This window comes from Babylonia areolata, chromosome 26 (genome assembly GCF_041734735.1).
Source record: "Babylonia areolata isolate BAREFJ2019XMU chromosome 26, ASM4173473v1, whole genome shotgun sequence".
Classification (NCBI taxonomy): Eukaryota; Metazoa; Mollusca; class Gastropoda; order Neogastropoda; family Buccinidae; genus Babylonia; species Babylonia areolata.
In genome coordinates, this window is record NC_134901.1 from 31,900,011 (window position 1) to 31,914,403 (window position 14,393).

The 14,393-nt window shown below is 39.4% G+C and overlaps 1 protein-coding gene across 1 annotated transcript in view; it reads right to left on the reverse strand.

The window, feature by feature from the left end:
- Positions 1-14,393, reverse strand: part of LOC143300718 (DDB1- and CUL4-associated factor 11-like) — a 120,209-nt gene that overhangs the window by 60,065 nt on the left and 45,751 nt on the right. Inside the window, exons 9-12 of the mRNA XM_076614596.1 lie at positions 13,856-13,899; positions 13,208-13,331; positions 12,441-12,501; positions 9,946-10,038 (exon numbers count right to left, since the gene is read on the reverse strand). Of these exons, the coding sequence (XP_076470711.1) occupies positions 9,946-10,038; positions 12,441-12,501; positions 13,208-13,331; positions 13,856-13,899 (322 nt within the window). The remainder of the gene's footprint in view (positions 1-9,945; positions 10,039-12,440; positions 12,502-13,207; positions 13,332-13,855; positions 13,900-14,393) is intronic.

Here is a 14,393-nt window from a genome sequence, read left to right on the forward strand (position 1 = left end):
GTCTGCAAATTGCAAGGCATTGCAGCTTGTGTTAGTGATGTTGAATTTTGTGTGGTTCTGTAAGGTGTATTTGGAAGAGATCTGGGCGACAAACAATCATCATTTTCAAACAATCATCATTTTCTTTTGGTGACTGTCTTTCTTCTTTCTCCTCCTCCTCCTCAAAAGGAGATGGATGTATGAGTTTGAAATGTGCGGAATTCCGTGTGATTTGTTTTGGGCCTTGTTGTGCTGTGATCATTGAACCTTTCATTTGGGTAATCATGTACGGCTTGGGGTTGTATGGGTGTGTGAATTTGTTGATTTTTGGCTGTTTCACAAGCAACTTGATCACCAACGTTGAATTTTGAGGGACAGGTGTGACGCTTCTCATCGATACATGTTTTCATCTTGGACTTGGAGGTTGAATCATTGTGGGCAATTTTGGCATGTGTTTGACTTGGGGTAAGGAGAGTAGTTTGAGGAAGTTCAGGCAAGCCAATGTTCATTTTTCGTCCTGTCAACGCTTTGAATGGGGACACACCAGTGGTGGAGTGTGAAGTGCCTTGGTAGAAATGGAGAAAAGTGGGTAGCTGGGACTTCCAGGGGATGTTTTTGTTCAGTGTTGCCATGAATTTTTCTGCTTCTCCATTTGCTTCAGGACACATGGGAGTTATTTTCCTGTGTTCAATGCTGAAACTGGTCATGAAATGAGCAAATTCTTTACTGTTACAAGGGGGGCCATTGTCTGTCTCGAGTTTCTTGGGAATTCCTTGTCGAGAGAAAATATTTTCTAATTTGGGGATGACACATTTGGCAGAAGTAGATGAGATGATCTAGACTTACGGAAACCGACTGTACTTATGGTATGCATGCAGGATTTTACTGTGTCTTCTACTAGCTTATCAATGTTTGGGAACCATACCTTTTCTTGAATGCATTGTTTGGTTTTGACTATTCCTTGGTGTGTTTGGTGAGCAATTGCAATGACTTTCCTTTGTAATGAAACTGGTATGACAAGGCCATGTCCCCGAAGAATGAGACCATCATACACAGACAGTCCATCTCAGAATCTTGAATACTGTGAAGTTTCAGTTTCTCTCCAATTTCCAGTCTGAACTGCAGTGATCACTTTCTGAAGGATTTTGTCTTTTTGCGTGGCATCACGAACTTCATCAATTGTTAGTGGCTTAGGAACTGCATTCTTTGTGATGTAGTTCACATACACTTCACCGGCATTTTCTCTTCTGGGGATGGTTTGAGGTTGACGACTGATGAAGTCAGTAGGATTGAGCTCATTTCTTCCTGGTCTGTACTGAAGTGTCAAATTGTATGGCATCAGACGTAAACGCCATCTTTCAATTCTAGCTGTGGTAGCTTTTCTGCTTGAAATGATGCCAAGGAGAGGTTTGTGGTCTGTGATGACTGTGAAATCTGCTCCATACAGGTTTAAGTGGAAGTGTTCAACTCCATAGACTACTGCAAGCATTTCTTTGTCTGTCTGTGAGTAACATTTTTCTGTCTCTGTCAGTGCACAACTGGTGTAACAGATTACTTTTCCTTCCTGTGTCAGTATGGCACCAAGACTGACCGGACTTGCATCGACCAGAACTACTGTTTGCTTCTTCTGATCAAAGAAGGACATCACATGAGCACTTGTGAGAACTTGCTTCAGTCAGTTGAATGCTTGCTGTTCTGATGTCTCCCATTTCCACATAGAATCCTTCTTGGTGAGGTTTCTCAAAGTTTCAGTAAGTGTTGCATATTTTGGAATGTATCGGAAACATATTGGGTCATACCAAGAAATGACCTGACTTCACTGACAGATGTTGGAGGTCTGCTGTTGATGATAGTTTGAATTTTCTCTGAGTCAGCTGACACACCTTTTCCACTAAAGATGTGACCAAAAAATGTTATATTATCAACAGAGATGATGCAATTTTCTTTGTTGAGCTTCGCACCACTATCTCGTAGCTTCTGCAGCAACTGCTCGCAAACTAGCATCATGTTCTTGGTTTTTTCCATGAATAATAATGTCATCGCTGAGATTTTGGGCACCAGGAATATCAATCAGCAGTTCTGAGATGGCATTTTGAAAAATTTCTGCAGCAGCACTGACTCCAAAAAGCAACCGCTTGTATCTTCAGATTCCAGTGCGTGTATAAAATGTTGTGATGTACCGACTCTCAGGGGCAAGTTCAAGCTGGTGGTATGAACTTGATAGGTCTAGTTTGCTGAAAACAGTGGAACCATTCAGGTCTACAATCAGATCGTCGATTGTTGGTATCAGGTGTTTTACTCTTTTTATGGCTTTGTTTGCTTCTCTCATGTCGATGCACAATCTGACACCACCAGACTTCTTTGGGACAATCACAGTTGGACTAACCCATGGAGTAGGACCTTCAACTTTCTCAATAATGTCAGCCTTCTCAAGGCGTTCCAGTTCACATTCAACATCTTTTCTAACATGAAAAGGGATGCATCTGTGTGTTTGGCTAACAGGCTGAACTTCACGATCAATGTGTAGTTTGATTTTTACATCTTTGATTTTTCCTGTTTTGCCATCAAATAGAGTTGGAAAGTCATCCATAATGTTTTCAGGAGTGTTTGAAGAGAAAGCAAACTGGATGATATTTAGTGCTTGGGCTGTTTCACCACTCAGGAGGTTACTGCCATGTTGTGAATCAGGTGTCTCAACAACATAAAATTTTGCATGTGTACTTCTGCCTTTGTATGTAATATCTGCAGACAAAAAAACCCTTGACAGGAAGAGGCACTTTTGATCCATATGCATATATTGTAGGGCATGGACCTTGAAGCTTTGCGGCAGAATCTATCTTTGCATATGAGTCTGAGCTAATGACATTTACAGTAGCGCCACTATCAATGATGAATTTTGTTGGGGTCGCAAATGTAATGTATCAACCATGAGAGTTTTGTGTGTATTTTTGTTTTTGTCAACAGTGAAAACAGATTCATCACTGGAACTATCTGGTTGCCTTTCAAAAGTAAGTCAATCTGTCTTACTTTCTGTGATGAATCACACACACACTTGCAAAATGTCCAATTTTGTGGCACTTGCGGCATTCTTTTCCTTTGGCAGGGCAATGTCCTTTGTGAGGTAAAGTACCCACCACAATAGTGGCATATATTTCCACTGCGTGTGTTACCATAGACTGCGCCACTGGGTGTGGAACCATGAAATGTTTTTGGTGTACTGTGATTATGTGAAAAACCACCTCTTGAAAATGGTCCATGGCTGCGTGACGATGCAGATGATTGACGGCTATCATGAAAATAACCACCTGACTGAGACGAGTTATATGACTTGTAGTTTCGTTTGCCGTGTTTGCTCGATTTGTGTAGCTGAAGTGCATTGAGAGTATTTGTTGCTGATGACATGTTCTGTTCAATTTCTGCTGCTCTAATTTCTGAAAGTTCTATGGCACGTGCTTCAGCTAAAATCCTAGTGAGAGACAAGTTGTCACGAAGTGCTGCTCTTCGGAGTCGTGAGGATTTGCATCCATGTAAAATCTGTGTGAGGATTTCTCTGTCCACATTCTCAAATTCACACAAAGAAGCTAGAGAACGAAGTCTCGTGTAAAATGTGTCAATTGATTCACCATCATTCTACACTGCCTGATGAAAACGAAAAGTTTCATAAGCGATATTTTTCTTTGGTGTGAAATATTCTTGAAGTGAATTTTTTGCAACATTGTAAACGTCAGCTGCACCTTTCTGTTCATCAGTGAAGCTGTCAAAAATATTGTACGCTTCATCGCCGATGTAGTGCAATAAAAGAGCTTTCTTGCGCTTGTTTTCGGTGATATCGAGACCACAAAGCATATTTTCAAATTTAGAGATCCACTTCGTCCATCTTGTACCAACAGACTGTTCATCTTCGAAGACTGAAAACTTCGGAAAACTCGGAAGCGAAAACATGACTGTTGACAAAGTAAACCGTCTTTCGATCCAATCGACAATATTTCAAGAAAATCTTCAAATGAAATACTTAGCTAACCAGGTACAGATGAATCCCATCCTCGTCGCCATTTTGTTGTGTTGTCGCTCAGACAAATAATAAGCTTAACACATCTTGTGTGTAACAAAGAATATTTAATAACTGAAAAGAAAGAAACAAACAGAAACTAGACTGTCAGCTGTTCTGGCCCTGACCATTGTTGTTATTCTCATGCCCTCTATATTCCTTGAGCGTCAAGGCAGATAATTCTAATGACAACAAGTTAAGAACTTTCGACACAACACACACCATCCCAAAAGAGGCGTTCCAGCGCTGATTCCAACAGTGGCAGAACCGTTGAGAGAAGTGTGTGGCAGCCCAAGGGGACTACTTTGAAGTAGATTAGTGTCAGTTTGTTGCATCTGGATACAAGTAGTTTTTATCAACAAAGGTCGGATACTTTTTGAACACACCTTGTATATAGACCAAGGGGAATTAGATCTGACTGAAGGAAAATTTTGGGGAACAAAGACTTGGGTGAACACAGAGCTGACCCCTGTCAAAAGACAATCTAGAAAATATGAGGTTATTTTTGCTGTTTCTAATGTCTTGTTTGTTGTTTTTGTTGTCCAGCAAAAAAAAAAAAAGAAAGTCCATGTACTAATAGAATAGAATTTGAGTTGCTTTCACCCTTTGGTCGCTGTAGTCGCTGCTCGGCAACTTGCAGTGAGACCACCAAAGTCGCCATGCGAGACCACCACAGTCGCCATGTGGCGACTTGTGGGGAGAGCGCTGCTGTCTACTGTTGGCAACTTGAGCATCAGAATTAACAAACTTACGCTACTCTTCAAAAAATAACACCAAACTTAGTCAGCACCTCCTGTTACATGTACCGGAAACATCCTTCTCATTGTTGAATAAACTCTCGTGAGGTTTAGAGCAATTTTCAGTGGCTAATTTTAAAACTTAGTTTGAATGATAGTGAGTTCTTCAACCAGTTCAGATTGTAACCAGCAGCCTCACTTTAGACCATGCTAAACTGCAAGTCTAATTAAAAGGCATTTGGAAGAAAATGATTTTGCTGCTGACAGTGACAGTGGAGAAGAGTTTGTGTCACATGGCAGCAAAAAACCGAGTATCCCACATTCCCACTGGCTGCTCTGCTGCACAGCCATTTTTCATCTGTACTGTGTAGCTGACTTAGCTTGCAGATGTTAGCAGCTTGAACATAGCTGGTGATGTAAGGGTTAACCCTCAAAGTGCTGGATATAATAAAACATACATACAGAAATCATGCTTAAAACAAAGGGATAGTTTGCCTCCGCTACCTGTACTCTGATTTGGGGCATTTGTATGCTTATCGAGTAAGAATAAATAAGTAAACCTATACATTTTTGGAAAGTAGAGTGAATGAAGAATCAGATAAAAGTAAGAAAAAGGCTGTACCTTGTATATAGTTGGAGATATTCCACAGGATATAATCAACAAATTTTGCACACTTGTTTTTCGAAAACGTCAACCACAATGTTTATAGGTATTTTCACATCTTTTACAGAGTCAAAATCTCAAAATTGGCATTAAACTGTACAAAAAATGTTCTGGCTGCAGAATCATGATATGAATATAACTGAAACAATGTAATTATAAGCATTGTATTATTTCTTTGAGACATGCCCACCGACGCCACACATGCGCACATCTACAATACTTTATGCAATCACAGGCAGAAACAAAAATAAATGTTTCCTTTAGCTCATGTTGCTTTCAAAAGCAGCAAGAATGCTTTAAATCAAAATAATTTGGTCAAGAAATCGCAACAGATCCATGCCTAACCCACTTTACCACCCCTCACCACCCCCATCACCCACCCCTCAGTTTTTGTGGCTGGAGACACAAAACCGAATGAACAAGCAAGCCAGCATGCCCAAGTGTCAAATAACAAAACCGTTTTCACCAGAATCCCTGTCAGCAAACGAATCATCACTGGTGACAAGGTCACTCATTTCCTGAGCTTTGTCAACTTCAGTGTCACTCATTGTTTACAAAAAATACAAAGATCTGGACTTGTAAACTCAGTCAAAGTTTGTGCAACACAAGCAGGGAGGCAGTAACACCAGAACGAGGCAGTTTTACAAAGGCTGCCGAGAACAGCTGTACGATGTCGGACCTTATGTAAACAGAGCCACGATCGTGGCCCATCGCACTTCAAAGGGAAAGCCACGATTGTGGCTCATCGTGCTCTCCGGGTTAAGAATAACATGGCAAAAATCAGCTTAACCATAAAGCTGTTGAATCATTTATCTTAAGATTAACTGAACAATGTATGTTTGTTTGAACATCTGGTCAAATACTCCTTTTTTTTCAGATTGCAAACTGATGGACCTAAACTGTGTTGTGGTTGGCTAAAATAGATCATGTGCCTTCAATTCAAATACCATTTGTGATGTATTTGGTGACATTTCAACAGTGAAGGAATTTTACAAATGCTGGGCAGAATCACCAAAATAGTGATTAATTTCATCAAAATGTTTACCACCTTACAATTCTTTAATGAAGTGGGTTTTCTTTTGTACATTCAGTTCACTTCCCAATGCTAAAATACAGTGGGTTTTGTACAGGTTGGGACCTCTACTTACAGCACAGCTAACACTGACGGTGGTATAATGACTGTCAAAAAAGGCTCCAAACTGCAAAGTGTTCACCATTTAACACCAAATAATACATCCAACACAACAACAATCTTTCCTTGAAGTAAGAACAAACTGAAAATCAGCCAAAGAGATTTCACACACATATTTTGGCAATGATACTCTTTCTCAGATATGTGCATGATGGGTGTGTTCATGTTTCCACAATCCACCAAATACTGACACAGATTATAGGATCTTTAACCCATTTCCTGCCTTGGGATGTGAAACTTAGGTACCTTTTATTGCACTGTTGTGTGCCTCAGGAATGTAACTCTCATGTCCAATTTTCAGCAATTCTCGGCTGATACAGCCATTTACAGCCTTGAAAGTGGCTCAACAAATACTGAAAGAAAGGACTGTGGAGAAGAAAACCTGTGTTAAGGTGAGGGTGGTGATTCAGGTACAGATCTGACATATGATGATAACAGTCACAACCCACTTCATGACACAAGAGAGAAAGTAACGGTGATGTAAGTTTTGTGCCCGAGACTGGTCTATCTGCATCTGTAACACGCCAGGAGTAAAGTAACAGTGAACATGAACCAGTTTCCAGCACAAGCCCTGTAACACTACATATGTAGCATTGAAAGGGAAGGAGTGTGTGGAAAAGGTTGTCAGTCAGACTTGCCACCAGTTGGGGATGGCAGTATCTGTTGGCTGGGTGCCAACACACAGCTGGGTGGCCTTTTTTTCCCCATCAAACTCTGATGTAATACTGGGCCACAGGTACCCAACAAAACCAAATTCAACTGGGAATCCTGGAATTAATTGTGATGCAATGAATTTATAACCACTTGATTTCATGGGAATTTTTTTTTACTTGGATTTAAAACAACAATAACAACAGTTACGTAATGGAATCATCACAACATTATCAGGTACTTAACCCCTAGGCTGCCTGTATGATGAGATAACTTATCAACGCAAATGTATATACTTTGCTGCCACAGTAACAAGATAACTCCTCACTGAAATATTCTATCTGTTCTCTGGTTTGTTTTAAGTCTGTTGACAAAAACACTGGTAGCTTTAGTTTGGGGAATCATTCTAGATTCTATTGATAACTAAAAACCCCATCTACGTCATGAGGTAGTCCTTTATTTGAGCGATTTCACTGGATTACTGGCTGTGTTTTGACTTGTCGCACGCTCAGCAAAATGGTGACACCCAGCTAAAGCTCTGAGATCGAAGTGCATAAAAAATGACCAAAACTGCTTTCTATAGCTGCTGTTAAGAAAGAACTGAAACATCAACTCGAAGAAGAAGACAGTGATGAACTTTTATCAGATGATTCAATAGAAAATAAAGGGAGCAATGAAGAGATCTGCAAGACTGATGATCACATGACAGACAGTGACGCAACCGAAATAGCAGCAGTACATAGTGAGAGTAACTTTCCTGGCACTGAGCCAATGCAGGGTGAGGGGAATGAGGGGAACTAGACAAAAAGTACCGGTCAGAGAGGGAGAAGAGGAGGGGGGTGGAGGTGAGGGAGCGTAACCTTACTATGTTTAAGGGGATTGATGAAGGGCCAACAAACAACATTCAGCCTGTTATTGCGGACTTAAGTGGACTGAATAAAGGCCCATACAACACAGACTGCATTGACTTTTTCTCTCTTTTTTTTTTAGATGATAATCTAAATCAGGAATTTGTTACCGTAACCACTGAAAGCTGATTTGACTGAAAGGACTGGACAATCACACTTATGTTGTTATCACTTAGAGTTGTCGCAATGAATCATGTATCATTTATATGTCTTTTTTTAAAAATATTATTGTAGTTGTACTAGTATGTCTTGAGTGTACTGTTATTATCTATTTGTCAAAAAAATATCATATTACCATGCAAATAACCAGACTGATGTTTGTAATGGACAAGTTGAAAATCTGACAAAAAAGAAAACCTGATTTCAAAACAACTGCATGTCACTGGAAACATTCAAAACTGGAAAACATTGTGTGTTTTCTATTCTTTATTCATTTACCTTTCAGAAAATATATACTTTTATGGGTCTTTCTCCAATAACAAAGTGCACAAATTAAAAAACAACAACATACACTCATTTTTAGTTATCAGTGAGGGTCACTTAAGGTCAGTAGTGGTCAGTTGTGGTCAGCAGTGGCCAGTGGTCAGATGTGGACTGTGGTTAATAGTGGTCAGTGTTCAGTAGTGGTTAGTGGGGGTCATTGATGTTCAGTAGTGGTTAGTGGGGGTCACTGGTGTTCAGTAGTGGTTAGTGGGGGTCATTGATGTTCAGTAGTGGTTAGTGGGGGTCATTGATGTTCAGTAGTGGTTAGTGGGGGTCACTGGTGTTCAGTAGTAGTTAGTGGGGGTCACTGGTGTTCAGTAGCGGTCAACAGAGGTCGGCGGTTTTCAGTGGTCAGTAGTGGTTAATAAGCATCAGCAGTGGTTAGTGGTGATCAGCAGTGGCAAGTGATCAGTGGTGACCAGTGGTCATTGGTGGCCAGTGGAAGTCAATGGTTAGCGGTCATGATTGGTCAGTTGTGGTTTGTGCTCAGCAGAGGTTGGTGGTCAGCAGTCAGTAGTGGCCAGAGGTGGTAAGTGGTCAGTTGTGGTCAGTGGTAAACATACATTCGGGGGAGCACAGACCTAGGCTAACACAGACCTGGGGGAATACAGACCTGGTTTAACTTAAACCTGGCTGAGAGAAAATTTTGGGGAACATTAACCTTGGGGTACATAGGGTTGACCCCACTAAGCTCTTGTACGCAAACAAACATACATACATTATCTTTCTTAGTTTCTTTCACCTTTTCCGTCTTCTTACTTTCTTTCCTTGATTAATTCATTTCTTCCTTCCCCTCACTGCATCTATAACTCTTCTTTTTCTGTCTTTTTTTTGTTTCTTGCTTAAATTCCCTTTATATCTTATTTCTTTCTTTTCTGACTTCTTTCTTGAGGTGTTTAAAAAAATTTCATTGGTTTTTCTTTCTTTTTTTCCATGCTTCTTCATTATTTTCTCTCTTATTCTGTCTTGACTTACTTTTGTCTTCAACATCATCAACACACAGAAAAACAAACAGTGACTAATTGGCATTTCAAGTAACCACTGATTTGATACTGGTATACATCATAAGTGTCGCTGATCGGCAACAATTCAGCGGTTACTGAGCTCCACCAAATTGCTGCAGGTGGCAATTCAGCAGAGGCAACAATTCAGCAGTCAACACCAGTACCAGTTTTCAAATTCCCATCTCCCGCATTGAAAGTCCAGTGACAACCGCATGCCACCGCATCCACCACATGTGGTATTTCTAACCATGGGCCAGGATCTGTCAACACTTCTCTTACCTTACACAGTCCATCATCCCCTCCACTGAACAGAATCTGGGAACTATCATCTGCAAAGGCCACTGCATTCACATCATCATCATGGGCATCAACCTGAAAAAAACAACAACAAAAACAAACAAACAAACAAAAAACGCAACCAACTCCAACATACACCACAAGTCAAACTGATCTGTTGGGGGCCTGGGGGATGGGGGTGGGGGTGTATGTGTGTGTGAAACAACTGGTGACGGTGCATATTTTTGCATGTTTATTTGGCTGCTGGTGAATAATGCTAATTATTGGTTCTTACCCCAAGGAATCAAACATGCAAAAAAATCCACTTGACTCCTTTGCTGACAATAAATGGGCCTTGGATACACTAAATATCAGTGAGGCAAAATCAACATATGAAAAAATACAACATAACAAGAGAGGGAAGGCCTTCAAGACTCACATGTGATACACTTAAGAAAAAATTAAATAAATTTAATCATTAAAATCCGTTCTATATTTGTTATCATAAAGCTTTGGCTTCAAAAAAAAAGGAAATAAAAAGGCCTGACCGCAGATTCGAACCCGGCATGTTTGGGTGGGAAGAAATTGTCTTACTCACTGCACTACTGCGGATCCATGAATGACATTCAAAAATTAACATTTAAGCATGCTTTTTTAAGGGCGATAAATCGACCGCAGTATTTGAAGTGATAATGCTGTTTAAATCATATTATTTTGGTGCATCTCGGGCATTTTAAAATTCTTTAAGGGCAATTAAGAATTCTTTAAAGTCCGCTGTAAAGGAGAAGTGGCTATCACCGCAATCACACTGCAACATTTAGCCGTTTTCTCTGGATCTAGATAGATGTACAAGTGGTAAAGGAGACGTGGCCATCACTGCAATCACACCGCAACATTTAGCCATGTTCTCTGGATCCAGATAGATGTACAAGTTTAGTTACACCCGCTGGGAAAGTATGACGTGGTCGATTCAATTTTTCTATGTTCATTTTAGTTAACTGAGTATCCACTTTAAAAGATTCATATGCAGTAAACACATTGATGATGGAGTCTGTGTCACTGTATGTGTTAAGTCCAGAATTTGTATTTCTTTCCATTTAATTGCGAACAAGAAAATCAAGGTCACGCCTTCTACTCACTAAGCATCGCCAAAGCTACTGCAACTGGGATGTGATAATATGATGTTTTCAGATTCCCAGAAATGGCCTCAACAAAATAAACTGTTAATGATTCGGGAAACATGGCTTAAATCGGGAAGACTTACAAACTCTTATTGGTACGACTGTGAAGATTTTTTTCCTAGTATTTTTAAGCCAAATTTGGTATTGTTTACACAAGTGAGTCAAAAATGCAATGAAGATCAAACAATATGGAATGTGTTGAAAACACACATTTATCATGGCAAAAGAATAATGACAGCAACACAATCACAGACACATAACACACAGTAGGAAAGACTATATCAGGCAGGCTCTCAACATCTGGTCATGTGCAGTCATGGAACTGCTAAGTTTCTTCAGTGAGCCAGCCATCCTGTTTTCTGGCTTCATTTGCTTTGGGACTTGCAGGGTTTTTGGAAGATGGTTAATTTGTGGTTTCGTGTGCGTGTGTGTGTGTGTGTGCAGGTGCATTTGTGTGTGTATGTGAGTGTGTGTTTGTGTGTGTTTTTGTGTGTATGTGTGTATGAGCGTGTGTGTGTGTGTGTGTGTGTGACTGTGTGTCTGTGTCTGTGTGTGTGCGTGCATGTTAATTTTGGCCTCATGGACCAACAGATCTTGTGCAGTGTATATGGATAGGTCTGCAAAATAAGACGACTCCTTGAAAATGAAAACCTAATCACACTGTTCAACCTAACAACACAGGTCTATGAATGCCATTATAATCATAATAAGAAGGAACCTCAGCCAAAGTTTATACTGCATACAAACTGTACATCCAAAGATGCTACTGCACTCCAAATACCAACCACTGTTTCCACATGCCACAAATCTAACTGCACAATACACGGGCAGGTGCACACACGTATCAATGTCCATTGTTTTCAACCATCAAAATTGTATTGTATTGTATTGTATTGTATTGTATTACTCTTTTTTGTCACACCAGATTTCTCTGTGTTAAATTCGGGCTGCTCTCTCCAGGGAGAGTGTGTCGCTACACTGACAGCGCCACCCATGTTTTGGTATTTTTTCTGCCTGCAGTTTTTTTGTTTATTTTTTCCTATCCAAGTGGATTTTTCTGCAGAATCTTGCCTGGGGCAACCCTTTCATTGCTGTGGGTTCTTTTGTGTGCGCTATGTGCATGCTGCACACAGGACCTCGGTTTATCATCTCATCCAAATGACTAACGTCCAGACCACCACTCAAGGTCTAGTGGAGGGGAAGAAAATATTGGCAACTGTGCCATGTTTCAAACCAGCGCGCTCAGATTCTCTCGCTTCCTAGGCAGACACGTTACCTCAAGGCCATCACCCCAATTTGTTTATATAAAAAACTCACCACCTTTAGCGTTCGTTGATTGCTTTCTCTGTCGTAGACATACATGCACCCATCATTGGCTCTGGATAAAAACCACATAGTGTTAAGAAATTGCTTTAGTATATGCATTTGGTGTGAGTGCATGTGTGACCATATGGAAGTATGCAAGGACACATGTGAAAGAAATAATATACATTGTCTATTGAGCAGTATCTGCCTGTGTTGACATATTGACATATAAATGTAAACATATATGCACACAAACACAAGCACAGACATTAATCTAATATCACTTATAATGGAAATATGAAGAATGAACACACACACACACACACACACACACGAATTGTCATAAAAATTATTTTCAAAACTTAGTTTCAGTCTTTAACCAGCTAAATAAGATGCCTACCACTGACAGGAAGTGACAAAACAGTGAAAAACTGGAAATGCTCAAAATGAAAGTTATGTAGAACAATTATTACAACAACACACAATTGAAAAACATGTACATTGACACATATTTAGCTGAAGAATGAATAAACACACACACACACATACGCACACACAAATAAACATCAATATACATAATTTTCTCTCCACCTGTCAAATTCAATAAATATCTACATTTCTTTCTCCTTCATCACCCCATCTACATGTTAAAACTGAAGAATGAATGCAAGCGTGCACACACAAATACACACACATAGTCACACACATATACACTTTAGTAGCTTTATTCCTTCCAATCACCCCCACCCCCCTCCCCTGGTCAATCCCACATTACTTACCCTCCAACAATCTCTCTGTTGTCTGAGGAGAACATGAGAGAGAAGATGCAAAAACTGTGTTCTCCTGGAGACAGCAACAAAGACTCATGGACCTCATGGTCCCCATAAATGTTGCACAAGTGAACTGAAACACAAGGCATTGATACTTAATGATAAATGTTTTTTGTTTTTGTTTGTTTGTCTCAGTTCAGTTAAGTCCATTACAAACACACACACACATACACACACACACACACACACACACACACACACACACAAATTACACACATGCACAAAGGAGTTACTCATTTATGATTCTTATAATAATCATCGTTATATATTTGGTAAATCTGAAGGGTCTCAGGTAAAGAATCATCTTTTTCCATGATTTAAAATAAAAGCAAAAGTGTTTTTGTTTCACCCATACAAAACACACACACACTCTCTCTCTCTCTCTCTCTCACACACACACATATATACACATACACAAACACATTTTTCTTCTTTTTTGTGTATAATTTCAAATTTTGAAAGTTGACATATCGAATTAAACACATACCACACACACACACACACACACAATCACAACCTCCACTCCAGCAAATCTGAATCTGTCTCTAATTAAAAAAACAAAAAAACAAAAAAGAAATAACCCCTTTCAAAACTTACTGCAATCTGACCAGCTGGAATAGATCAGATAGTTGCCATCAGGACTGTTGACAAAACACCATCAATCAATGAGAAACGTTATAATATGTTCAGAGAATGATATAAAAGATTATTATTATTATAGTTTTTTTTATATTTTCTTTTCTAGCTCAAAGGTAACATTCACGCTGTCAGAAATTACATTTACAGACACAGAGATGTGCAAGTGTGTACAAGTTTTTATACTGATATGCTCATGTATGTATCCTAAATTCAACTGTATCTGTGTTTGTGTATGATTTTCAATTTATGTTTGTACCTTTTTATGTACAATACCCCCCAATATTCCTTGTAATAAAGACATATTCTATTTCATTTTATTCTATTCTATAACATCTAATATTTAACACAGATACTAAAAAAGATTACATTTCACATTTGACACATGGACTCTTCATATAAACAGATAACCTTCAATAACTAGACAGTGAAACCCATGTCACTGGCAATGTATTCAAATAACCAAAAAACAAAACCAAAAATCATTAAATAAGAAAAA